The 27,415-nt window shown below is 28.5% G+C and overlaps 1 protein-coding gene across 1 annotated transcript in view; it reads right to left on the reverse strand.

Annotated features, from left to right (window-relative positions):
- Positions 1–27,415, reverse strand: part of LOC100166556 (dopamine D2-like receptor) — a 376,736-nt gene that overhangs the window by 87,141 nt on the left and 262,180 nt on the right. Inside the window, exons 4-6 of the mRNA XM_029488587.1 lie at positions 9,087–9,290; positions 6,219–6,322; positions 1,152–1,299 (exon numbers count right to left, since the gene is read on the reverse strand). Of these exons, the coding sequence (XP_029344447.1) occupies positions 1,152–1,299; positions 6,219–6,322; positions 9,087–9,290 (456 nt within the window). The remainder of the gene's footprint in view (positions 1–1,151; positions 1,300–6,218; positions 6,323–9,086; positions 9,291–27,415) is intronic.

The following is a 27,415-nucleotide window of genomic DNA, read 5'->3' on the forward strand; positions in this document are numbered from 1 at the left end:
TAGTAGGAGCCTTGTATTAAATTTTCAAGTATTTTTACTCAACAAATAAAGTTTTATTGACATTCATAGAAAAAAAAAACGGATTAAATTGGAAACTGGAATTGTCCGTAAACAGCTCAAAACAAATCAAAATATTTTGAAAAATTTATCATGTATAGAAAATAAAAATATAAACAACCAGTGAAAATTTCATGTATCTACAGTCATTCGTTTTAAAGTTACACCAAAAACCAAAATCAATTTTCTCGAAAACAGATTTTGCGTAAAAATTCCCGTTTTTCCGTAATTTTTCTTTTATTTTCACGGCGCTTTTGAAAACTATTGGAAAATTTTTACTTTTGACCCCCCAAAGTACCAACTAGATTCACTTTCCTATCAGAAAATGTACTGTTGAAGAAAATCCAAGCACTTTTACTGTCCTAAAAGGTGATGACAGACACAAAAAAAAAAATAAAAAATAAAAAAAAAACACACATCATTGTAAAATCAATTCCATCGTTCCACTCAGAATCTAAAATATTTAAAAATATTATTTTTTAATAAAAACCTTGTTTTATAAGCAACTTGCAACTATGTACAAAAATATTTTCAATAAAATTTACACTTTTAATAATGAGTGTTGTTTGATAAAATAATCACCCGGTATACTTAATATCACAAATATTTTAAATTGTACGTACAACTATTATTATAAGGACTATTATTCTTAGCATATAAAGTGTAATAACTATCAAAAACTACTCATTCAAATTTTAATTAAGATGATGTGTCAAAATTTTAAAATAATCATCTAATTAACAATTTCCATTAAAAACTGTCAGGGCTTCACCAAAAAAAAAAAATAAATACATTTTTACCGCTCTTATTACCACTGGATACTGTCTCCTTAAATGGTATACAAAATACAAACTGATACATTTGAAAATATGGCAGTATGTACTATGTAAGTGTAGTTAAAAAATTCTATAAACCAGAATTTGAATGTAAACATGAAATATGCATTATTAAAGGATAGCGAAGGGAATGAGCAATGCGCATGCTTGACGGTTCACGTATATTATCTTACCAAATACCTTTTTTCTATAATCCTGTACATCAAGCGCCCTTTGTAATATAATAGTTTAAATAAGGTTTTTTTTATGTAATTTTACCTTATCACCGATCTTGTCGCTAATGGAGCTGACTGTTTGGTTAGGGTTCAAGACCCTTGTTACAAGATCGATATCCTGTGGTCTGGAACCCAAGTTTCCGTTTGGGTCGGCAGTTAGGTTGGATGGCGTGGCTAACGTCGCCACCATCCTGCAACACAAATATTTAGCTCGATATAGGTACTTCGTCGCAGGTTATAGTATAATAGTATAATCGTTATCTCGGGAGGCATATTATATAATATTATTATTGTGTCGAGGAAACAATGCAATGGATGCGGCAGTGATGTAACGTATAATAATAATATATATATATATATATAGTTATGCAAAGTGCGAATAAGGACAGTTCATAAATCTAATTTATACCGTCCAGCTTAAGTGTTACATTATTTATCAGGGATTTATTCTTTAGGTATTATATACTTCTAAAATGTGCTGTATAGGTACGAAATAATGTAGCATTATATTTCGACTACTTTATTTCTACTGCCGAGCTGTAGGTGCAGTGCGCAACGGATGCTCAACAATTTTCATAAAATAATTTTGCACCTAATACCAAACGATCCGACGTTGTACGACGTAGGAGGGTTGGTAGAAAGTCTTCCTCCCGAATTCATTTTATGAACAACGGTGTCATAAAGGAATATGTGATAAGTTTCTTGTTTCTTGTTCTACAAACACTATCTAGAGAAAAATTAAGTCCCCCCCCCCAAAAAAAAAAAAAAAGAAAGTTCTGGCTACGGCTATGATACTGATAGCAATAATTGATCTACACAGAGGAACACGCCGCGATGCATAGGTCCTACTACTATAGAGAAAATGGGCTCGTGAACAATTATTATTATTATCGGCGCACTTATACACTTGGAAACGTAATAAAGTTTGTTATACCATCGCGTGGAAAACTTTTTCAATTTTCTCGCGGCGGCGGCGGTCGGCGCGCGATTCAATTAAAATAACAATTATCGTTCGATAAAACATCTAAAGCGTTCGTTGAATTAAAACGTCGCGCGTCGGACGTTACAGAACAATCACATCGAGCGTGCAGAGGCGGACGACGACGACAATTATTATTATTATTATTATTATTGTAATAACGATCGTTCGCTTTCCGTCGGATCGTCGTCACACTGCAAACTCGAATAGGTCTCGAACACACCCGACCATCCCGACACGACTACCCGGTGAGCGATTATTATTCGCAGTCATTATATTGGAAATGATAGCTAGTTTTGCCCGTGTACGCAGGCAATAAGCCGGCGGCGGCGGTGGTGGTGGTGGTGGCGGGTGTGTACGTCCGACCGCGATTAAACGGGACGAGAAGTCTCATCAAAGCACCGAGTCGTCCCCACGCCGACTTTCCATATTATATCATGTCTCGCACGTTTACAGTTCGGCGGTTATCGTTGTCGTCGTCTCCTCGCCCGCGAAGTTTTAGTTTTAGTGTCGACCCATTTGAACGGTCGTCCGCGCACGACTCTAACGGATGACCGAGGATCGACGCAAAGTTATAACTTTTAGTTTATTCGTGCCGCGTCAGGAAATATGAATTATTATTATTATTATCATTCCTTTAGGGATCGACGCGTTTTATTCATTAATATGAAAATATCGTATTATGACTTCACGACAATTTGTTTTTCGCATCAACGCCATGATCTAAACAACAGTCTTCGGTTTTAGTCTCATGAGAGATTCGTGGACGGTCACAATATTCCTCACGAGCTTATATTATTTTATTGTTAATAAAATTAATTTCAACTTTTTTCACATAGCACGTCATTATACTATTATAGTAAATCCGTTTATAACCCAATATCACCGTCACGGTGTAGGTATAGCTAGTATAATGTTATTATAATTTTTGTAGTGCATACCGCGTATAACTAAAACGAACGTCGTATCAAAATAGATATTGTCTTCGCATTTTCTATGACCATATATAGACATTTTACATAAATAGAAATCAAAATGAAAATTTTCGTTTTTAATTTCATTTTTGAAATATGTTTAAATTACTTTTAATTTCTTAAATAGTTTTTAACGATATTTAAAATTGATTTTTTAGATTTCTTAAATTAAGATTTATTATTATTAATAGTTCACATCGCTACATAAAAAAATCAAAAACAATTGATAAGAAAGTTATTTAGTTGCCCGTTAGAGACAGACTTCTAATCGAAAGATATTTATGTAGGTACAAAGAAAAAGAAAAAAAGTGATAAGTATACTGCACAATATTAAAATATTATAATTATTATAGGTATACGTTTTATATTTTAATCCCTGGTTTGAAATATTAAATATTATGTGTGCGTTTGAGAACGCAGACGATATAGGATTATAAGTGTTAAAAAAAACACACACACACATGCATAAATAAATGCCTATTGTTAGTTGAAGATAATAGGTAGGATATTAAAGGCAGGTACACAATACAAACATAATATAAAACATAAAAAGGTGGGCAAGTGGGTGTCACTCTACTGTACAGTAGGTTACAATAAGTGGGTCACTGTAATAGATGATGTTAAATTTGAATTCAATGATATAATATTATTGTATACAAAAAACGATTGTGAACGAAGACAATTCACCATATGATATATTATTAATTACTGAGTATATTTGATGATATTATTGTGAATAAAGTAATTTATTAACTTATTTATGTGGAATCTTGTTTTCAACTTTCAATCCTCAGCAATAAAAGTTGAGAAATTTATACATTTTAACAACAAAATCATTTTTTAATTTTAAATTTGATTAATTTTTGTAAAATTCGAACTTAAAATGCTTAGAAATTGAGTGAATATCTAATGTTGTAAAAATATGAATTTCAAACACTCGTAAAAATTTAATTTGATGTTCTTGTAGATATATTTTTTTTTTTTTTTTGATAAAAGTAGTCAAACTTATGAAGTAATTCATTTACTTAATAACGTGGAAAATTTTTTTAAATTTTAATTATTCTCAGCTATAAAAGTTGAGCATTTTATAAGTTTTTAACTAAAAAAATCCTTTTTAAATACTAATAAAAATAAATTGGGGCCATGGATTTTTAATATTTTTTAGCTTCTATTGTAACAATATATCAGGAACTTTGTATTATTTTTTACGCTTTTTTACCTAAGAATTACAACTTTATGAATATTTATAGAAAAAAAAAACTAAGCAAATTGAAAATCGAAAACAGTCAAAATATTTTGAAAATGTTATCAAGAATAGGAACTGTTAAGTTGATTATTCGCTTTTAAATTACAAAAAAATAAGAAAATCGCTACTTAAGAAATCGAGTGAATATAAAATGTTGTAAGAATTTGAACTTTATACGCTCAAAAAAATTTATTTGACTTTCTTATCGATATTTTTCTTATTATGAAGGCAGACAAACTTATTAGGAATTTTTATTACATTTCAAATTTTTAGATTAAAAAGAAAAATGTTTAGGAAAACTATCTTATCTGACTCAATATAATTTGCAAATTTTTCTGATTATTACGAGTTTTGTTAAAATTTGGACTTTAAAGGCTTAATTAAAATTATGACTATGTATTTTTAATATTTTTTAACCATCGTTGTAATAATATATTAGGAGCCTTGTATTGATTTTTTAAACTTTTTTACATAACAAATATAATTTTATTGGCATTCATAGGAAAAAAAAACTAAAAAAAATTGGAAACTGAAAATATCAGCAAACAACTCTAAATACGTCAAAATATTTTGAAAATTATATGAAGTATAGGAATTGATAATATAAACATTCAGTGAAAATGTCATGTATCTACGGTAACTTGTTTTAGAGTACCTAAAACAAAAATCCAAAATCGATTTTGTCGAAAACCGATTTAGAGTAAAAAGGTTATTGTTTTTAAATTAATAAAAGTAAGCTATACGCCTATACCCATTAGTCTTATTTATGATATAAAACAGTTTTAAGATTTGTTCAAACAAAATATTGAATCCACTTTACTGAAAATAGAACTTTTTAGTAAATTTTACAAATTCTATTTTTAAATTCTTCAATTAGTTCAATGCTATTCATCAAGTCATTGGATAATTTCTAAACAATTAATTACTGCGATGCAATTTATTACATTTACAATATTTAACTTATTATCAATAATTTATATTATATTTATTTAAAATTTAATTTATCAAACTCTTAAAACAATTCTAAAATTATTTAACATTTTAGATCAGTTAAATCAGTTTTATGTTGTAAAAAATGGTTATAGTATTTGAGAACATACTACAAATTGTATAATATAAAATAAAAACTATCACTTACAATTTTTTTTTCCAATTTTATTTTATGAATATTTGTTTACATGAACTTATGTACAAAACTCAAGATTATTGAAAACAATAGTGACAATTATATATATTTTTTAAACTATGACATTCGTATTTAAAAACTTATCTAGATTTTAATATTGACTACAGTTCTCTTTGTGAATTAAAACTATCCTAAATGATTTTTAATTAAATACTGTTATCTTTGAATTTTTGCTGAAACGTTTGCTGAAACAAATGTTGCTTAAAAATGTATTTTAAATAATTTCTGACTATTTGTGTATTTCATTTGTGATCCTCAGAATTATTTTATGATGGACGTGAACCATAAATGTTATTTATATATTATGTTTTCTTCGAGGTTACAATGGAATCCACTACCTACATAGTTTATTGACGTTGTTCGTTGATTATAACATGTAATTTAAATATTCCATGAAAATAAAATTCAAGAAATAATACAAATAATACTTTAACAATGTGTTATTAATTAAATTTAAATTAATTTCCTAACAGGTTACGAAATGCTTAATTGATAAAACATGTATAGTTACAAAACACGAATAATGTAAGTCCTCTCATCTATTGACAAAGTAACCTTTAATCTACGATTTAGTGTTTCAAACAATACGGTATCTCTGAATTTCGAAAAGTTAAATAACATAATAATATATATTAGACCTGCAGTTTAATAGGACAAATTTCAAATATTAAATCAATTATAACATTCGCACAAGCACCACAACATTACGTAAGATTCACACTTACGCAGTTTCCTCCATGACCGTGGACAGGATAAAGTCTGTAGATTTGTCGTTATGTATGATGTGACAGTCATCCGAGCCGGGTGATCCGCCCTCTTCTTCGTCGTCCTGTTAACACAAAAATCCCATTAAAACACCCCGAAAGCATACGCATTATTATGTGTGTTATAATGATAGCAGAGGGTATTGCGTGACCCACTCAGTCGAGTTTGTTGTATACGTATACTGATAAAATACAAGGATTTTTTTTTATATATATAAATAATATCGCTAAAAGTAAATGGGATCTAGAAGTAAAAAAACTTATATACATAGGTAAGCAAAGTAAATCCGATGAAACGTTTTTCACATTAGACAATATATAATATAATTAATCAATACATAAATAAATATAATATAATATTACTGTTATAGGTACCTATATTATAACTATACCTAACGCAGGGAAAAATTATTTTTGTACATTTCCAGATATCTGAAATCCATACTCAACAACTTTTTCACTAAAATAAATAATAATGAACATTTTTAGGTCAATGTGATATTGGTATCCTTTGATATTTTCATCAAACTAAAACACTTCTATATTCTGCTTTTACACATACATTTATTTAAGTTCCATTTTAACAAACGAATTAAGGAGACGTTTCAAGAAATAAATTATTGTAGGTACGACCCAAATATATACATGGTCATATTCAGTATTTTGTCAAATGGCACACCTAATTTTTATTTTTATTTATTTTATCTTTTTATTCTTTATATTGCACTTTTTTTTTAACAGTTAATACGTTTAGATAAATACAAAAAATAGTATTGAATGAAATGTAATAAATTTTAATCTAATTGTAAAGGTTCATTAAGGATTTTGAATAAAATTGCTTCAAATTATATTTCTTTATTTTGTTATTTATTCATTAAGATTAAAAAAAAATAAAAAATAAATTATAATTGATGTATATTGTGTATTATAAAGTATTTGAATATTTTCGAATATATTTGTGAATTCATTGTCTTAAACTTGTCTTACGTTGTATTTTTATTAATATAATAATATAATCAAATTGATAGATGATGGAAACTTTTTCAACTATAGTATCGTAACTTGAAAAACAACGCTTTCCGTGTAGGCATATTTGCACTTTAATAATAGTAATAATGAAGAAAAACAAGAAAAAGAACATCAACAATATGAATATGTAGAATACGAAATATAATATAATATTAGTAATGAAGAACATAGTTTTCACGCATTTACATTCCCCAAGGTATATAAAATATTTCTTAATATTAATTTTTTTTTTATGAACTCAAATTATGAAAAATGTATAATATGAAATGCGTTTTGATATATAAATGTACCAAATGTCCAAATTTACAAATTTACATATATTGTATACAATCGTAGTATAAATTGTAGTATATAGGTGTTTTATTTTAAATTGATTGTGTGAATATTGAATAATGATAGTACTTAAATTGTAAGTAGTTTGAGTAGTTTGAGATTTAAGAATTGAAATTATAAGTATACTAGCTAATACGATACAATAAATGTCACCTAAATATAATAGTTTAGTTTGATTTGTCGAAATGTAATACATTTGAATACCCATTTGGCCATTTACATCTAAATATATACATACTTTATAATAATATTTATTATTCACTTTATAAAATTTAATTGCTATTGAAATAATTATTTTAACAATTATTATAAATTTATAACTATGAATATAGTATTTTGAAATATATTAATGTATACTTTAAATAAAGTGATCAAGATTCAAAAGATTTTTTTTTAAATATTTAGATCAAACATTTTTAAAATTATGTCAATAATATTAAAAGGTATCAGCCTTATATTTATGCTCATATTTAACGTTAAAATAAACTTTTAAATTTGAATACAATTAATATTAATAGTTCGTATCATTATATGGCTACGTATTTCACAATATTTTTTGATTCTAAGTCCAGAAATATTAAAAAAAATTCAAAAAATATAAAATGTATCTATAATAAGTACTTAAATATTCATAATACAACCTAGAAAATATTGTTATTTACATTTTGTAAGTCCGTAAGATCATAATAGCCATTGTTATTCAGTTGTATTCATATTTGTGCTTGCGAGAAATGCACATACTTTACCGTTGAATATTTGAAGTATGTACTTAATATATTGGCATTTAAATAATTTACGTTTTAACTTAAAATTAATAACAGTGAACAAACATTTGGTTTTTATTATAATTAATAAACGTGGTGCAGTTTTTCTTTACCAAATAAACATAGGTAGTTAAACAGAATATTTGATTTTGTTTCGTTATTTTTTACTTCGTAGTTGGTTTAAAGTTCAAACATCATAACCAAATGTAGTTTATCGTAACATGTACCTAGGTATACAACAAATAGCAATTAAGACAAATATAAAGTTTCTGTGAAGTGTTGTTCATAAACTACAACTATAAAACCGATTCATTATTATTTTAAATTCCAGTGTTCGTATTAAAAAACTACTTATACGACATCAGCCAATTAATCTAACTATAGATTGTCCAATGACAAGCACCGAAAAGTTTTAATCATAAAAATAAATAAATTATATTTAATATTATTTGGCACCAATCCGTGCACAGAATAAGTATTATAACGAACCATTGCCTATTGAATTGGGTAAGAAGTATGCATGTATTAAACATATTATTATAATAATTGAGAGCAAAATGAAAAACAGTGGTAATGTATAATATATACCATGGTACTACATGGCGTTTATAATACCTAAACACGTGTGTATATTACAACAGGATCAGCATTGTTTTGTATCGAACCATATTAGTTAGCTATTTTGATGCGCATATTTTAATACCTGACTTCCGCTTCCGGTGTTGGTTGGCCCTTCGTCAATGATGGATGAACTTCCGGGCGCTAATGAGGCTGTAGCCAGCAACGTGGTCTCGGCCAGTCGTCTTCTGGTCTGTGCAACATTTTCGATGATGATACCCGGTTTCATGTCTCTGCTCAGCTGCGGTCTTCTCGCCGCCTTTGCTTTTCTCGCTCTGAGATTTAATGCCTGTAACGAACATAAAACATAAGATAATATATCATTAATATCATTATAACCGAAAGCCACTTATATAATAATAATACAATTTCATAATATATCGACTTAGTATTAATGAAATATTACAACGTCATATTTCCGAACAAAAATGACATATTATTTGTCGTTCTTTCGATCGCTTGAAAACATTTATAAAAATAAATATATTCGTTCATATTTTATTATATCTTATTTGTACATATTATAATGAAAAGTAAACTACTAGATATCCAATTTTCTTTTAAAGAGTAAGACTTTGTTGCTTAATGCTTATCATTCGTCAAATCGACAATTATTGTTTAGAATAGGATATTTTGGGTCGATTCTAAGTGCATTATTTTGGGATGACGACGTTAGTGTTGCCGAATGAACGGAAAATCACTAACTGATAGGCGATAGCGATAACAATCATATGGGGTAAATTATTATTGAAGATACTTATCAATAAATATAAGATAATATAATACACCTATATGGCAGCCAGGAAAGTGGAGATGAACATACTAACAATAATCAGAACAAAATTATCATTGATCGTCAAATCATCGTCAAATGGTAAGTATTCTAGAATTAAGTATATTTCATTCAGTTTTCGCAATATTGTGTAATATACGAAAAACATAATATATATTTTACAGCTTTTATTTACTCGCTGAGATTCAGATAATCATAAAAAATAAAACGTAATTATAAGACTTTATACCATTAATGTTCACGAATACATTAAAATCGTGGTTTTAAAAAAGTCTAAATTATTCATAACGATAAAATCAAACTGTATTTCATTAATTAATATTAATTTGATTACTGAAAAATGTAAATTATTATTTTTGTATTTAAACTTTTTTATTAATTTGATAATATGCATAGTATTGGTACATCATTTTTGATGAATATAATTTGTACTGTAATACATTTATACATTTCAAAATTCAAAGTAATATTATCAATACTTATAGATCATATATTATGAATCAATTGTAAATGTGTTATAATGAAGTCATTGTTAAATATTCAAATATATTATAAATGTATAAAGGTACAATGTCTAATTGTATGATATAGGCAAACACTGGTAGTTAGTAAACATCTAAATATGCGTTTTGATACAACAAATGATATCACATAAATTAAACAAAACTAATGGAAATCGTCGAAAATTATACGTAAGCATGAAAACGTAAAATATACAACATAAATTATGGGTGTTTCGCTAAAATTGCATACCTACATTATATATTATAAAACACATACATATATTCCCATTTATTATTATTAGGTATTATTGTTTTATCGAGCCAAAATGTATTACCAATCAGTGAATACAATATGATTTATCTTTATTTTATTAAAAAATGTTAATTTTAGATTCTCGGTAAAGCGAGAAATTAATTATTTTTACATCTTAAGCATTGTGTTTTTTTTAACGTATTTGAAATCATTTCCTTGGAAGTACTTCAAAATAATCATGCTGGCGTATACTTCGATTTGAAATTTAACTCAGATGCTACTCGAGATAGGTTATTTATGAAAATGATTAGTATTTTTCAAGAAATCGTTAAAAGGTACAATATATTTATGGCACACCCGCGTTACAACTACAGATCTTAGTTATAATTTTGTAATACTATGAAAATAATTCTAGGTAAATACCTAATGTTATTGTTTATAAATTAACTATTTTGGCACTTCATGCGTGTATTAATTTTAAGAGGTTTTTTCGAGTTTCGTTAAAAACGGGTGTTGCAAAAATACTTCAATTTTTACCTATCTGGATTGTGTTACCACATGTTTTTGGGATTCACTAAGAAAATAAAAATGATTGACTTGTAAAGCGTTCTTTCTTTCCTAGATTACATATATTATTACAGTCACATTAAACGTGTAAAACTGTTATAAATTCCTGCGTTCCATCAGAAATTTTAAAATAAAATAATATACAAGAATTATATTTCATAGTTTTGCTAATAATTTATTATTTGTGAAAGTAAAATTATTAAAGCAACATTATTCGTTTATAATCTTTTATTTATTGATATATATAATATATTATGTATATTTCTTTCCAACATTTAAACATGCATGCAACAGCGTTATTATTATTATTATTATTATTATTATTATTATTGCTGTGTACAGTATTTTATTTTCGTGTGTGAATAAATTCCATCGCATATTTAACCGCAATTCGACCATATAATATACGATCGGTACCTACCTAATCATACTAGACGGTTGGCACAGCGCACGCCGGGGAACAGCAGCGCTGACAGTTGTATAAATACGTACACGGAACTGTTAAAAAAAATACTCGTGGGAACGCAAACTTCGTAGAAGGATAGACGTGTGTGTGTGTGTGTATGGTGTAAATTAGATTATATACCGAGTTAATAGTAGAATACCTATACACAATAACATGTACACGGGGGTGGTTTTAGAGTTATCTAATCAGGGACTGGAACCGTACCGAAAAGAACCGGTTTTGGAACCGGAACCCTTAAATACATATTTTTAGGAGCCGAAACCGAAACCGAAACCTATATTTTGATGTAGAGGTTTTTACGGTTTTTTTCGGTTCTAAAATCCAATAGATATTTTATCTATGGTGTAAGTTAGTAATAAGTAATAACTAATTATTAGTAATAATAAATAATTATAGAAAATGTAGACCTATAAAAGTTTATCAATGCTTAGAAATAAGAATATTATTATGTGTACAAGTACAACAGAATTGTCATAAAAGAAATACTAAAAATCCAAATTCTAATTTCCATGTAATCGATATCAATATTATTATTGAATCGCAATTCACAATAGCTGATGTATAATTTCTGAAAATAACAGTAATTTGGACGTTTATAAGTGATTCAGAATTCAGAGTAAGTTATCATATAAATTATAAATTATAATTGTTACCTTACTAATATGCCTGCATTGATAATATTAAATACCTAAACGTAATGCGGGTATCGTTAACTCTTTTCTCTATACTATGCTCTGTACGACAATTCTACTAAACTGTTCTTCCGTCTTCATTAGCGCGGTATATATTGTTTAAATTTATATTTTTATGTATAAGTTATAAATTATAATATCAAACTGAAACATGGGTCACCCAAGTGTGTTAAAAATTCATTCTCATTTGTTTTTTTAATTATAATTTTTTATTTATTTTAAATATTAAAATTTATTTATTTATTTTAATTTATAATTTTATAATAATTCATTTTTTTTTAAATATTACCTAAATTCTGAAATAGTTACACTTAATTACAAATACCTGTCACTAAAAAGAAGTTATTATGTTCATTTTTTTTACATAGTACTTTATTGATAAAAAAAAAAAGTCAAATAATAAGGGTTAAAACCGGTATTAACCGAAACCGAAACCTAAACCCAAACTGATAAAATCATAAAAGTTCCAGTCCCTGTATCTAACCTCCTGCGCTGCAGATAAGGCGAGAGTGAATAGGTTAAAGTGGTTCGAGCGTGTGTTGCGGAGGGGCTGAGAACGCAAACGCAAAGCGGTAAAGAGAATTCAAGAAATGCACATGTAGAAGGATTCGGAATAGGAAACGGCTAGAAGTAATTTAAAATGGCATGGAAATGTGCTTGAGGGGTGGGAACGATCGCAAAAATACGAGGTATTATTACGGTAGATAGTCGAGGAGGAGGTATATGGAAGGGGGATCGCATCGAGTAAGGCGATTGAGGACTACGCGCTGGTCGACCGCTCTTCTGCTGCCATTCTGGTGGTGTACGATGTCGAGGAAGGACGTGCTATGAGGTGGATAGAGGATATGGTTTTATGTAAATTTTTTTTTTATGTAATATATTAATATATATTTCCAGATATCGTTTGATGCTATTATTGTAATAACGTACTTTATTGAAGTTGCCGGTGGAAATTCGTAAGAATACACACCGAAATAATAACTATTTACAGATCACATTATGTATAGAAACTTTTTTTTTTTTACGCAGAAGATAATAATATATTATAACATACATATAGCTGCTCCACAAACGCATATAATAAAATCTTCTTTTTTACAGAGTTAAACAATGTTTTATTATTTGTATTAAAAACAAATGACCTGCTTCTTTCATTAAACTATGTTAATTTTATATTATATATAATGAGTTTACTTTGAATTAACTTTGGTCTTTGAAATCTGAACTAGTTTAATTGGTGTTCTTAGATAAATTACTAAACTTAAAAGAGAAAGTAAAATAATTATAGAATCACGAATTACAATTAATGAATTTTCAAAATTAACACTAATAGTTTTTCAAAAACAATCAGTAAAAATAATGTTACATGATTATGGATAACTATTTATTTTATAGAACAAATTTTTACTTGTTGTATAATAGGTATATAATATCATACCAGCTTAACACGTTGATGGACAGTCTCGTGGCCGCCGTCGAAAAAAAACCATCCTTAAAACGCCAATTTTCATTACTGCTATAGCAGTAATGCTTTTAGTACTGCTGTAGGGTTTTATGCTGTAGGGCAGTGCAAAATTGTCCGCTAAGATGTCGGGGGACACAGCAATCTATCCCCTCATAAGACACCATTGAAAATATCACTGCTATAGCAGTAATGACAATTTTTGGAAGGTTTTTATAATACTGCTATAGCAGTTATATTTAAAAATTCCCCACGACATCAACTTTTAACATTACTGCTATAGCAGTACTGCCCATCAACGTGTTAAATATATTATTATATATTATGATGGGAAGTATAATTTGTATATATAGAAAAAAAAAAAAGGTTTTTACTGGATATCAGTTGATGTTATGAAAATGCCCTAATTTAATAAGCATGACATTTATTTTGTTATGTAGGCATTTCAAAAGTAAAATATGTCCATAAGCCACAAAACATAGATGAACTGAAATACTAAGTTCGTAAAGGCATGACCAGTGTAACTTTGGAAATGTTATGCAAAATATGTAAAAATGACGTTAAGAGTATTTGAAACAAACAAGGGTTCGCTCGTTAAGTTCTACAAAAAAAAAAAAAAAGGCATATTGTGTATTTCATTTCATTTTAGTATATAAATAATTTATTTTCTTTAATTTGTTACTTAATAATTTAAATTTAAAAATCGACCGTTTCATTTCCTCGTATAATACTATGACAACACATTATTATAATGGAATTGGATTAAAAAAAAATAAGAAATTAAGCTATTCCAAGAATCAATTTCATATGAATTTTACGCTTTTAAATTAAAAAAATTACCTACTTTAGATTTTATCAACGAAACCATATCAAGTGTTATTTGAGATTTTATCATTATTGATTGTAAAATAAAATATAATACTACGATCGTACATAACAATTAAGATTTAAGACGTTAAGTTATGATAAATATAAAAAAATATAATACTTTTTTTTTAACTTGAGCCCGATAAATATGGACATTCTTATTGTATGGGTTATGGACTATGGTTGGTAGGATCAGTACGGTAATGGTGTCACTGTTGATACGGTAGGTAAGCAACACGTTTATATGTGTCAAGGTTTTGCTATTGCGAACCCGGGTGGTCACCCATCCGGGAACTAGTAGCAGATGACATTACGTACTCTCAGTCGCATTGCGTGACTGGTAGCAGCCAATGTGCCGCGTCAAGCCAAAATATTTCGTTTATTGGGTAGGTTTTCATAAAACGGGTTTTCCACGCGGTTTATATTGATAAAACATATGTTTTTAGTAATATTGACTTACAAGAAAATAATATACAATGTCTTTAATATTAATAATTAGCTGTCAAAAGTTCTAATATTTGACAAACAAAGCATAATAATATGTTGTTATGTATCTTATGAATATAGTTACGTCGTAACTACGTCATAATAAATGCAATGCAAGATTAATTTTTAATAACATTTCGTATGATGAAACATTTCATTTTTGTGGTCAAATTAAGATTTTAAATCTGAAAATAATGTACGATATGATTATAATTTTTATTAACAAGTAAACTATTTCTTGTAAAAATTCAAAACAAAACGCTTTTGAGATAAATCAATATATTAAGATATAACAATTATTATTGTTACATACCCAATATTATAATTTACTATATACCGTATAAAGTATTAAATTGTTTTTAAATCCCTCTATTGTTTTGACAGTGTCAGTTATACTGTAAATATTTTAAAATATATACATTAAAGTAGGTAATCAATTTGATAAACACGTTATAATATTATTTATTATTCTGAATAATAAGTTTTAAGATTCAATTACTTATGACGGAATTCTCAAAGAAGACATACCAAGTAAAATTATTGATTATTATAATTTTTGATATTGTCTTCTATTATTTCAAATACAAATAAATGCAATACAACCTCCGTCATAATAATATATACATTATGCGTAATATATTTTTATATTTCATAATTCTTCTCATCATATTATTTGCGTTTTAATTTTAACAAATTTATTCTCAGACCTTATCAGAGATAATCTTGGCAAACAAATAAAAGCAGAATTTCTAGTTAGTTGCATCCAAATCTATTTATAATGTGAATCGCATTTTTTTTTCTGTAAACATAATTATAAAATTCATGATTGTAGTGTTTCACTATAGGTATCTATATAAATATTATATTATATTATGGAAAAAATATTTCTCGTCTCAGTTTTTCCTTGCTTGGAGCTGCCTTCGACGTACGTAAATATTATATGTTATTCCGCATAGTCTATAGGATATACCCGACATGTTTTCACAGAAGCTAGTCTAAGAATATTTTTGCATAACGAAGTACCATATCAAGCAAGTACATTTCTTGAATAATCGGCGCGTTTTGAATTGACAACAATTGTAATATTTTAACTTGTGACTGGATAATAATATTGTATGGCCGGATCAAAACCATATCACGCATCTCACGGAATATGTCATCAAGTCCCTGTCTGCTCATTCGCAGTTTATTGTATAAATATTTATTTATTGCTTCACAATAATTATTTAAAATGGCCAATATTGTTAAATATATAAATTCTAGACACCCTTGTAGATAAGATGACATCATATATTTAATATATTTTAATCCAGTAATTATATTGGACTATAATAATATTATGGTTCGAGATTCAAAAATACAAAACGTAGAAACCTTTTAAAACTGTACATTTTATTGAATAGATTATTACAGCATTACAGGAGGTATAAAATATTTTAATGTATCGTACCTAATTCATAATACAATAAATTATATAAAAAAAAAAAAATCATAAAGAGAGATTTTCCACGAACAATGTATGTATGTGCGCTTGTGCGTGTGTGTGTCCCGATACCAGATTTTGAAACTATAAAGCAGACAGTTTTTAGGACAGCTGCAATAATAATTATTTTCGTTTAGATATAGTACGAGTGGTTCACATGAATAATTCCCAAAACAATGTTAATCAATAGGTAGAGGATTTAACGGAAGTCACAATAACGAAATTAAAATGATAACTTATTGCTGCAATAATACTTGTTACACGTCGTAAATGGTTACAATATAGGTACGTACATATTGTTTGAAACGAGCGAATAACAGTATATTATAATATTATGTATTATATATTATGGCATAGAAATCGTCCTGCAGTGAATGCGAACAACAATTTATGGTTATATTTTACTAAATATATAATAATCAATATTATAAGCATAAAATAACAGCTTCATAATACATAAATAATATTGGTGAACGATAATGTCACTGCACTGTATAGCACTGCATTACCCGACGACCACGACCACGACGTCGGTCCGACTGGGACGCCCAACACTATTGCGTGCCACATTTTTTTAAAGAAACTTATCGTTTCCTCGCTATTTAACGAGCTTATGTGCGCAGACAACTGTAATGAACCGACCGGAGTATTTTTTTTAAAAAAAAATTTCCCGTCCCCTCGTGAATTATCAACCACTACCTAAATAATAATAAAAAAAATTTTAATAATATTTCTATAAAATTATATAAAATAAAAAAGAATACGGAAACGTGGAAAAAAAAACTTGAGCCAGTGTGGCAAAAATGTCGTAACGGCCGCGGAAATGCTGTCGAGAGGGAAATCAGAACATCCGAGAGTGCTCGCGTGCTGTGCAATAACACATATTACGGCGGCAGCGGTGGTGATGAGGTGTACAACATACGCGTAATATATATACATATTATGTGTGTGTGTATAGCGATCGGTTGAGACACGTATAATGACTGCGGTCGCGCGGAATGCACGCGAGGATAGAGATAAATCAGTTGACACGATATAAAATGCGGTTTTAATCCTCGCGTTTACCGTTAATACGGTGTGTGTACACACGCGTTTGGTCTGTCCGTTTAATATATATATATATATTTATTTATAATACCTATAGTATACGTCTGTGTATATATATATAAAGATAACTTATAAAATATAACCGTTAATAGAGAGATAACGGCTGTTCGGTGCGCGAAGGCGAAGGTGTGCGCGACGGAGACGACGGTGGCGTGCGCGCGGTATGGCCGCGGCGAGAGGAATCTGCGGAGGACGCTCGTGCCGGCCGTTGCCGTGTCAAAGAAGTTGTGCCTTAATAAATTCCGTTCGGCCTTCTTCACCGCCACAGCGCACCTACACCCCTTTGCCTTCTCACCCTTATATCGCGCCGGTAACAACCCCAACCACCACCCCCCACACAGCGACGACTACCACCACCCAGGCAGAACAGAATATATATATTTATATAATACACGATATAAAGCTGTCCTCGGAAAGTCATTAACGGGCGCGTTCACATTTATTATGTATTATTTATATTATTACGTCCGCGATCATATTGAAAGTTTATTATACAACTTTTGGCAAGCCGAAAACGATTTATAATCTCGGCGCTGCACGTAAGTGAGTGTAACGTAGGTAATTTTTTTCCCCTTTTTTTTTTGCCCTGCTCGCAGAAGGCGCCGTTGCTTAGCGTATACATCCATCGCGTATTATTACTATTATTATTTTTATTATTATTATGTACGCGTAATAAATATAATATTTCTCTACGTAGACTTTTCTTATTTTTTATAGCATTTTTTAGTTGCAGATTACAACGGTATTATATAGTAACAGGTTTAATGTTTATAACAACAATTTTTATTAATACCCTTTGCACATACGCTTATCATCGTGATAATATAATATATTATTGCATATCACCGAAACTCACGACATGATTTGTTTTAGTAATTGATATTTAAACGACTCGGGAGCATGTTCAACCATAGTGTTACTAGGTCCCGAGTGATAACCTCGTGAATGCAACAACAGTAATAATAGCACCGTGACCTGTGCTCATGTATGTACTAGGAATTGGATATTAATTTTCGTAGAAAGTAATTTATTTCCATCATCATTATTATTATTACATTTATTCGGCGTCAAAAAGGTGTTTTTAATCATATTACAACTAAACCTATAAGTGGAAAATGTATTCATTTCAATACTTAATTACTAGACGGTGTGCGGATAAATACATTCCCTCAGTTCTCGCGGAATATTTTAAATACGCAAATTTGTCGCTGTTTACTGCTAACTGAGGTGGTTAAAACAAAATAAAAATAAAGTATTCACGCTCGTCCACACGAGTAATCATTCACAATATGCACGTCATGTCATCGCAATACACATAATATTATTATATTAATTCAACTGTCAACATAGTGCGGTTTAACGCTCGAATGCCACCAATACGGAGATGTACCGAAATTGCATACACAACGCGCCGCCCATTAGAAGTAACTAAAATGGTATATAAATGATATAATAATAATAATAATGTGATTAATAATAATTGTATGTTGTACAAACGCTGCAACATTAGGTGATCATGTATGCCGTAATGTCGTATTACTTCTATATTATACTGTACGATGACAGGTATATTGTAATATGGTGCATTGGTGCATAATGGGTTCATTGGCTGATGATCTTCCTATCGCCTTATAATTAATGCGATTATAATTAAAATCATCACATCAATATTATCCTTAGATGACGTTTAAATTTATAATGTATTCTGTGCATTTTTAAATAAAGTTTTTCACTCAATAGAAAATTATTTCTACCTACATGTGAACTGTCGATGATCAATAGTAACGGATTCTTAATCCATAACTATACCTATGTGTATAAATGTATAATATTATGCATATTGTACACTTACATTAACTCAGTGATAATGATTACGATAACGGCGGTAAGAAGAGATAATATTATATAAAAAGCCACAGGTCTCGGAATCGTGACTAAAGATAATTTCTCACCAAACTCGTTGCAACAGTACATTATATTATATACTAAACGTACGTTCTCACGTCTTCTGGCTGCAGTTTTTTCACCTTAGACCATCGGCCATCGCGAGCTCTTTGTTCCTGGGTAAGAGTTACGGATTTTATAAATTTTTCAGCAAGTAGTTAAATTGAATTACTACTGACCAGCCACCCCAGTTCGCGCCTGACACCTGAAGAATTACTCGAAATGAACACGGCGGCGGTGGCGGAAGAGGCGGGGTTTCTCGAAAACAATTTCTACGAAAAGTTTTATACCATAAGCAAACCTTAAACTCGTCTACTACGTGAGTATACATATATATATATAGTCTAATGTATACGTATAATGTATATGGATAAAGGTGATAAGACGGTTGTAATAGCAGGTGGAGTGGTAATGGACTGGGGAGTATATACTAAGGCAAGGCGGCTTCTTTCTCTGCAAACCGTAAAGTTTTTTTTCCACTGCCATGCCAAAAGTTATAGAACATATTATCTATTCTTGGTGAATAATTCGATTTTGTTTTTTTCCGGCCGATAGAACAAAAAAACAAAAAACAAAAAACAAATATGTAATTTTTAAGTTTTTGTTTTTAATTTAAAAATTACACGCTCTTGTGGCTAGGTACATAAAATTATCTTTTTATATTGCTCATAAGTGGTGAACCGAACACGAAAAATATGTAAGTACGCATAGCGCATACAAAATATATTGTATACGGCGAAATATTATACATGTGTACAATGTGTGCATATTTAAAACTATATTAATCTAATATTATATTAGCTATCGTGTGGTTTATAGTAATAGTTTTGAGTGAAATTAAATTATCCATCGATATCTAAAAACAAATGGAATTATTATTGCAAATATTATAAAATATGTACATAATATATAACTTATAAATATTGTAAAACAAATTAGATTTGGTTACCGTAGAAACAGAGAAAATCTGAAGTAAATGTTGTTATGTTTTATTCTTCTGTACTATGGTATAGCTACAGCAATAGATAAATTTAATAGATTCTGTGATTTATAATGAACGATAAATATGTTTATTTGTTTTTTCAAAACAAAAATGTTGGGGCAGTAAGTATATTATTTTGTAAAATATAACAATACTTAGAGTATCAACACGAGATTATATTATTACATAGATTGGAAAATGAACTCAAAAGGTACCCTAAAATAGATTATTTTTATAATTTAAGATTCTATAGAAAATTAAGAAAGCGGAAAATCTTACCCAGAAATGTTTACTGAATGCAATGAATTACACAAAACATATTGTATACCTTAGAAATAGATTGTGTAAATATAAAAAATACTAAATAAACATTATTGTAATCATTGTTAACAAATATAACTATAGTTTGACACTATGACAGCATATCACGTACCTATTCTTTTTCGTATAATTCATATAATATGAAATTGAAAATTACTAAAATTGGTGTATATTAAAATGTTTAAATAATTAATTTGAATCAAAAGATACTTAAAATATAAATGCATATTTTTAGATTCTGAGTGGAACGGTGAATGTATTGATTTTACAATGATGTGTGTCTGTCATTACCTTTTAGGACAGTAAAAGTGCTTGGATTTTCTTCAACAGTACCTTTTCTAATAGGAAAGTGAATCTAGTTGGTACTTTGGGGGGTCAAAAGTAAAAATTTCCCAGTAGTTTTCAAAAGCACCGTGAAAAACAAAAGAAAAATTAAGGAAAAACGGGAATCTTGCCAAAAAGTGTAAAAAATTAATACAAGGCTCCTGATATATTGTAACAATAGCAGTTGAAAAATATTAAAAATACATAGGCACAATTTTTTTTTATAAGCATTTAAAGATCGAATTTTGACAAAATGTATCAAATTTAAAATTGAATAATTATTTTGTAGTTAAAAGTTTATAAAATGTTCAACTTTTATATCTAAGGATTGAACATTTAAAAAACAAGATTCCACGTAAGTAGTTCATTCTGTTACCAAAAAATCTAAAAAATACATAAGCACAGTTTATTTTTATAGTAATTTTAAGCTCAAATTTGGACGAAATCACATATTAAAAAACCTAGAATAACTATTTTACTTATTTTGTTGTGATTGTGTAATATTATTCGTGGGTACTTGAAACTTCTAAAGTATACTATTATAATATATCTATGATAGTACCGCGATTTTGTTGTTGATGTATAACACGTTATAAGTACCTAATGGATATTTTGATATGATTCATTTGGAATTTATTATAGATACCTATAATTATTGGTCAATTTTTTTTTTAATACCATAGATAAGTATATAATATGTTAATCTTATACCTAGACTGACATACCGTCTCCGCTCAGAATCGTTTTTCTTATACAGTGATATTATATCATTGAATTCAAATTTAATACTATCAATTATACAGTGACCCACTTGTAACCTACTGTACAGCAGAGCGACATCCACTTACCCATCTTTTTTTATATTTATTTATATAATTATGCATGAACGATTAAGTGTGTAAATACAAAAAGCGTTGTATACAATTCATGATTATAATATTATACTACTGATGCGAACATTGTATTTTATTAATTTATTAAAAATTAAATCTTATTATATAGTTATTATATATTTTCGAAGTTAAATAGTAAAAAAGGTTATAAATTACTTTTTCTTTATAACAAAAACTAATAGAATTTTGAATTTTAAATATAATATTGCCTTAAAAACTTGATTTTGAGTTGATTTCAAAAATATTATGTACCATGATAATTACACATTTTTTTAAATTAATTTTTTCATGATAAATTCAAATCATGTGTTATAATAGTAAAAAAAAAATTAATTATTTAAAATATTTATAGCAACTTTTAAAAATAACATTTTTACATGATACATTTAAGTTCTTAAAAGCATTGTATGTAAGAAGTTGTACAATAATTTAAATAATTAAATAATTAAAAACATAACTTTTTTAATGAAATGTACATTTTAGATCCCTCCGGAAACCCCTGGTGAAATTTTTATCAAACCTTGAAAAACGTAACAAGAAATCAAATATTTTTTCAACTTATTAAGAATACGCTAATTAGTTTAATTTTTTTGCTATCCAACACAATTTTTTACTAGTTGGTATAGACGTTGATGGACGAATACATTAATAAACTAGCAAAATTTGCACATTTTATGCAAAAACATTTTCATTATTTTAATAGCATAGATTAGTATACATTTCAACACTTGTTTTGGCAAGACCACAACTATAGGGTACCATTAGAAAAATATGCTTAGTTTAAAATAAGTTAAACGTTTTGTTGCCGAACTAAAGATTTTTGGAAACAACCCAAGTGGGGTGACGATACTGAGAACTGATGAGATGGAAGCGCTGCATTTACCTATTCAAATAAATACCTACGTGCTAATAAGTGTTAAATAATATTTTTATATTATTATTTATTTTATTATTTATAGTTAAGCTAATTATAACGACGATCGGCGTGACTACATAAGTATACATAGTATACATCACGTACCATACGTTAATACCTACTAATTTTATGATGTTATTTGTATTTATTATATTCATTGTATTTGAAAATGATTGAAAAATATAATATCTAAATGTGATATCCCTTGTCTACCTCACTCAGAATATACAATGTATACTAACCTACTAATGTAATAACTATAAAAAATGTTATTGGGTTTCATTCCGTTTAAATTTACTATAAATAAATAAATATCTATTTCAAATACATTTGAAAATTATTTTTGATAAGTATGACATACAATATCCTGCATATTGAAGCAACTCGAAACGTGAAAAACTACACAAATTAACCGTTGAAAAAATAAATGATACAAATATAGCTTTGGTCAGCCACTATAAGTCATAGACCGCAAAGCTAAAGTTAATTTTATACTCTGTACGTGATATTCTTGTTGTTATTATCGTAACAGTTATAATTTTTCCTGTACAGCACAATAAAATCCAAAATGTAATGTTCCGTTCATATATTTCATATTGTTATAGTTTTCATTATATTTGTTATATAAACAAATAGGGTCTGTCTAATATAATATGTTGCGTATATGAATGTGTGTATATAAACAATTGTTTAACTTAAAATACATTGAGATAAAATATACACAAAAACGTTCAACCGACCTTAATAAAAAAAAAATAAATAAATAAAAAAACATAAGCTGAAATACCTACAATGAAATAAGCGTGTTGCCCTCTATACGTGTATACAACATGAAATATTGTATAATCAAAAGTAAATATCACAACACAAATAAGCATGCACGAAAAACAAAAGGCATTATGGTCCGTTGTTCGTCTAAATTTAGGTTTCAATGAAAATTAAATGTGATTATTTCACAAGGTATATGCTGTAGTCATAGATACGCCATAATAAATCAGCGTAGATATTGGTCACTATAATATTATATGAAATTAATAAGTATATTAATATTTTGTATTTTTATTTGAAAATAATAGTTATAGTATTATCTGTAATTACGGACATAAAAATATGAAATCTTAGCAAGATCGTCTAAAAGAATTCAACTTTCAAAATCATTTTAAATAGGTATTTGATATCCAAGACTCTAAGCAGAAATGAAAAAAACAAAGAAACAATAAAAATAGTTTCGTAATTTGTAACGACCCATAATATTATTCTACCAAAAATATTTTTTAGCGATAAATCTACTCTAAATGAGTTAGTATATAATATTTTTAAATTAAAAAACAATAGTGAATTTTACTGAGAACATTTTTAATATTGGACAAATTCCGTTGGTTTGAAAATTCTTTATATTTACTGTACATTTTTATAATTTTATTATTATTTTAATAGAAAATAATATTTCAAAGAACTACACAATACGCACTTACACCAAATTATGTAGGCATGTATTTAAGACGTATGCCTTTGATTTTTATAATAATATCTAATTTAAAACAAATTTTGAATTACATAACACACATTTTGTTTTTGAAAAACTGAAAAAAAACTTGTTTAATTATCATTTTAAAAAGTGTTCATAAAATGCAATAATATTCATGATTTATAATCCAAATACTATTATAGTAAGTATATTCTTACGCCCTATCCGAAATTCGGTGACGAATATTCGTATAATAAAATGTATTTATTCATAAGATATTAAACTTTTGTAATACCTAGGCGTAGTAGGTATTATTTTTAAATAATTAAATTTCTTGTATTAAAATGTTTAAGAATAATAATTTTAAAAACAATTTAAATCTTAAAATGATTTATTGTAATCTAATAAATGAGACCAACGTTAATCTATATCAAATACAATAATAAAGTTAAGGAATTTTTCAAACTTTTATTTTTGCTGTTTCAACATTACCCCGGAGTGACAAACAAGCAAAAGTTTATTTTTGTTAGGAAACTCTTAATTTGTCATTAGTCTGCAAATTCAAATACTCGCTCAGAAATGGATTTTTTTTATATTTTTAAGACAATTAGTCATTTAAGACATTATTAAAGTTGGACGTTTCAAAGTTCGATCATTTACCGTTGAAAGTTTTGCAGTCAAAATGACAAGTCATTTTTCTCAAATTGCATTCACCTGTGCCCAAACTGTTTATTTTACTTCGGCACGTCGTATTTAATAATAGTATTGAAAAAAAACAAACAAAAAGAAAACAATTACACAAATTACACTGCAAATTTTCTACGTGCATGGGACTCAGATGGCTCACACGGTGATATTTGCATGGACTTACCTTAAAAGCCCAATGTACGCTTAAGTACTTCATAATAATAATAATAATATCAAACCGTATTCCGTGACCACATGCCTAATATTATGTACAATATAATATATATACAATATACACCTTCCTATATATGTATACATTATATCTCCTGTATAATATTATATATATATATATGGATATTAGTCGTTCACGGTCACCGATCCTTTTGGATGCAGATTGTAGGTACCTGGTTCCTCTCATATTATACCCTGTGCGAAATAATAGGCGGTAACGCTCTACTACGGTATATCCCTGCCTCTCGTCATCATTTGTACACGGAATATTACGTATAATATATACACACAATCATCATAATAATACCCATATATATACATGGCTAAGTCCTAATTAGGTCACACAGGCGCCCGCACAGTAACCTCTTATTATTATTATATAAAATCAAAATATGCCCGAATGAGAGTCTCGCGTATATATTATGTCATCGTATATATAATGCGTTTAATGTTATAGTGTTGAGAGCTCCAGAAAGGACGATTTAATTAAGATCATAACACACGTTCGACGGCTGTAGCAGTGACGTCATTAGAATCGAAAGAAATTAAACACACACACACACACATATATATATATATGTATACACTACACAGTTCACACACCTTACAAATAATAAAATAATAATATAGACCCTGTAAAAACACAAACGTGTCATTAGAACAACGTGGAGCAGGCGCATTTCCCGAGGGCAGGACGAGGTTCTACGAATAAATACCGAATTTATTAAGCACGGCATAAATATAAGTATTATAATACGTAATATAACACACTGCAGCTGTCGTCCACCATAACTCGAGGATTATGAATTCTCGGCTGAATAAAATATCAGATTATATTATATGAAATTACGTCGCGACCTGTCTTTCCCTCTCACTGTTTTTCTTTTGCGCTTTAATTATACGTCGCGCTGTGAAAACACATATACCTATTACCTACGCTATATATATATATACGTGTACCAGGTACCTATATTATGTATACGACCCTTTCGGTCATTTTTTTCTCTCTCTTTTATTTTCAACCTTCGACCTGGTGATGCCGGAATCAAATGAACTCTTCCATCTCACCCTCAACGCGTACCCAACATAGGTACCTACCATATAAATATAATATACAGCCGTACGGGACGATTCACCAACATGCACTTATCCCTATGTTTTTTTTCACTTTAATAATAAATTTATTCAAATTCTGATTTTGAAATATTTAAATAATATTATGTGAGATGTACCTACTTGAAGACCACATTTTCAAATTCTTGAGATTTTTGTATACTACTTAAACCTGAGTATCCTGTATGGCAATACAAGCTTCTGATAAATCAAACGAGAGCTCTCTTTTTTCACTATAAATTTAGTGCAAGTTCACTTGTTAAGAGGATATTTTTTTTGAAAATGTTGATGTACTTCATTAAAAATTTGAACGAGTAGTTCTTCTTTATTAAGGTCGTTATACTAAGGATCATAGTATAGCCCAGCGGTTCCCAAACTTTTTTCATTCAAGGCTCCCTAATAATTAAACATTTTTTTCACGTCTCCCTCAAAGAATATTCAATAAAATAGGTTAAAAATTGTTCAATATATAATATTTATTGGTTTTAAATTTAAATTTTGATGACAAAAAAAACAGTAAACTTAATATTTTATTCTATACCAAATAATTAATGCGAACAATGTGCTTGTTTTTCGTTTATTAATTTTTCAAAATTAGGAATTAATGTAGTTACTGCAACATGCATTTCTTTTTCCACATTGAGTTTGGACCGATATTTTGATTTTAATACGGCTACAGCTGAAAATCCTGCTTCACATAAATACGAAGTGGCAAATGGTATTAATATACGTAGAGCTTTGTTGCTAACTTCATGATATTCATCTTTAATACTGTTCCAAAATCCTAAAAGTGAATATGAAGAAAATTGCATTCGTAGTGAAGAATCGGATGAAATGTCGATTAATTGTTCCTCTT

This window comes from Acyrthosiphon pisum, chromosome A1 (genome assembly GCF_005508785.2).
Source record: "Acyrthosiphon pisum isolate AL4f chromosome A1, pea_aphid_22Mar2018_4r6ur, whole genome shotgun sequence".
Taxonomy (NCBI): domain Eukaryota; kingdom Metazoa; phylum Arthropoda; class Insecta; order Hemiptera; family Aphididae; genus Acyrthosiphon; species Acyrthosiphon pisum.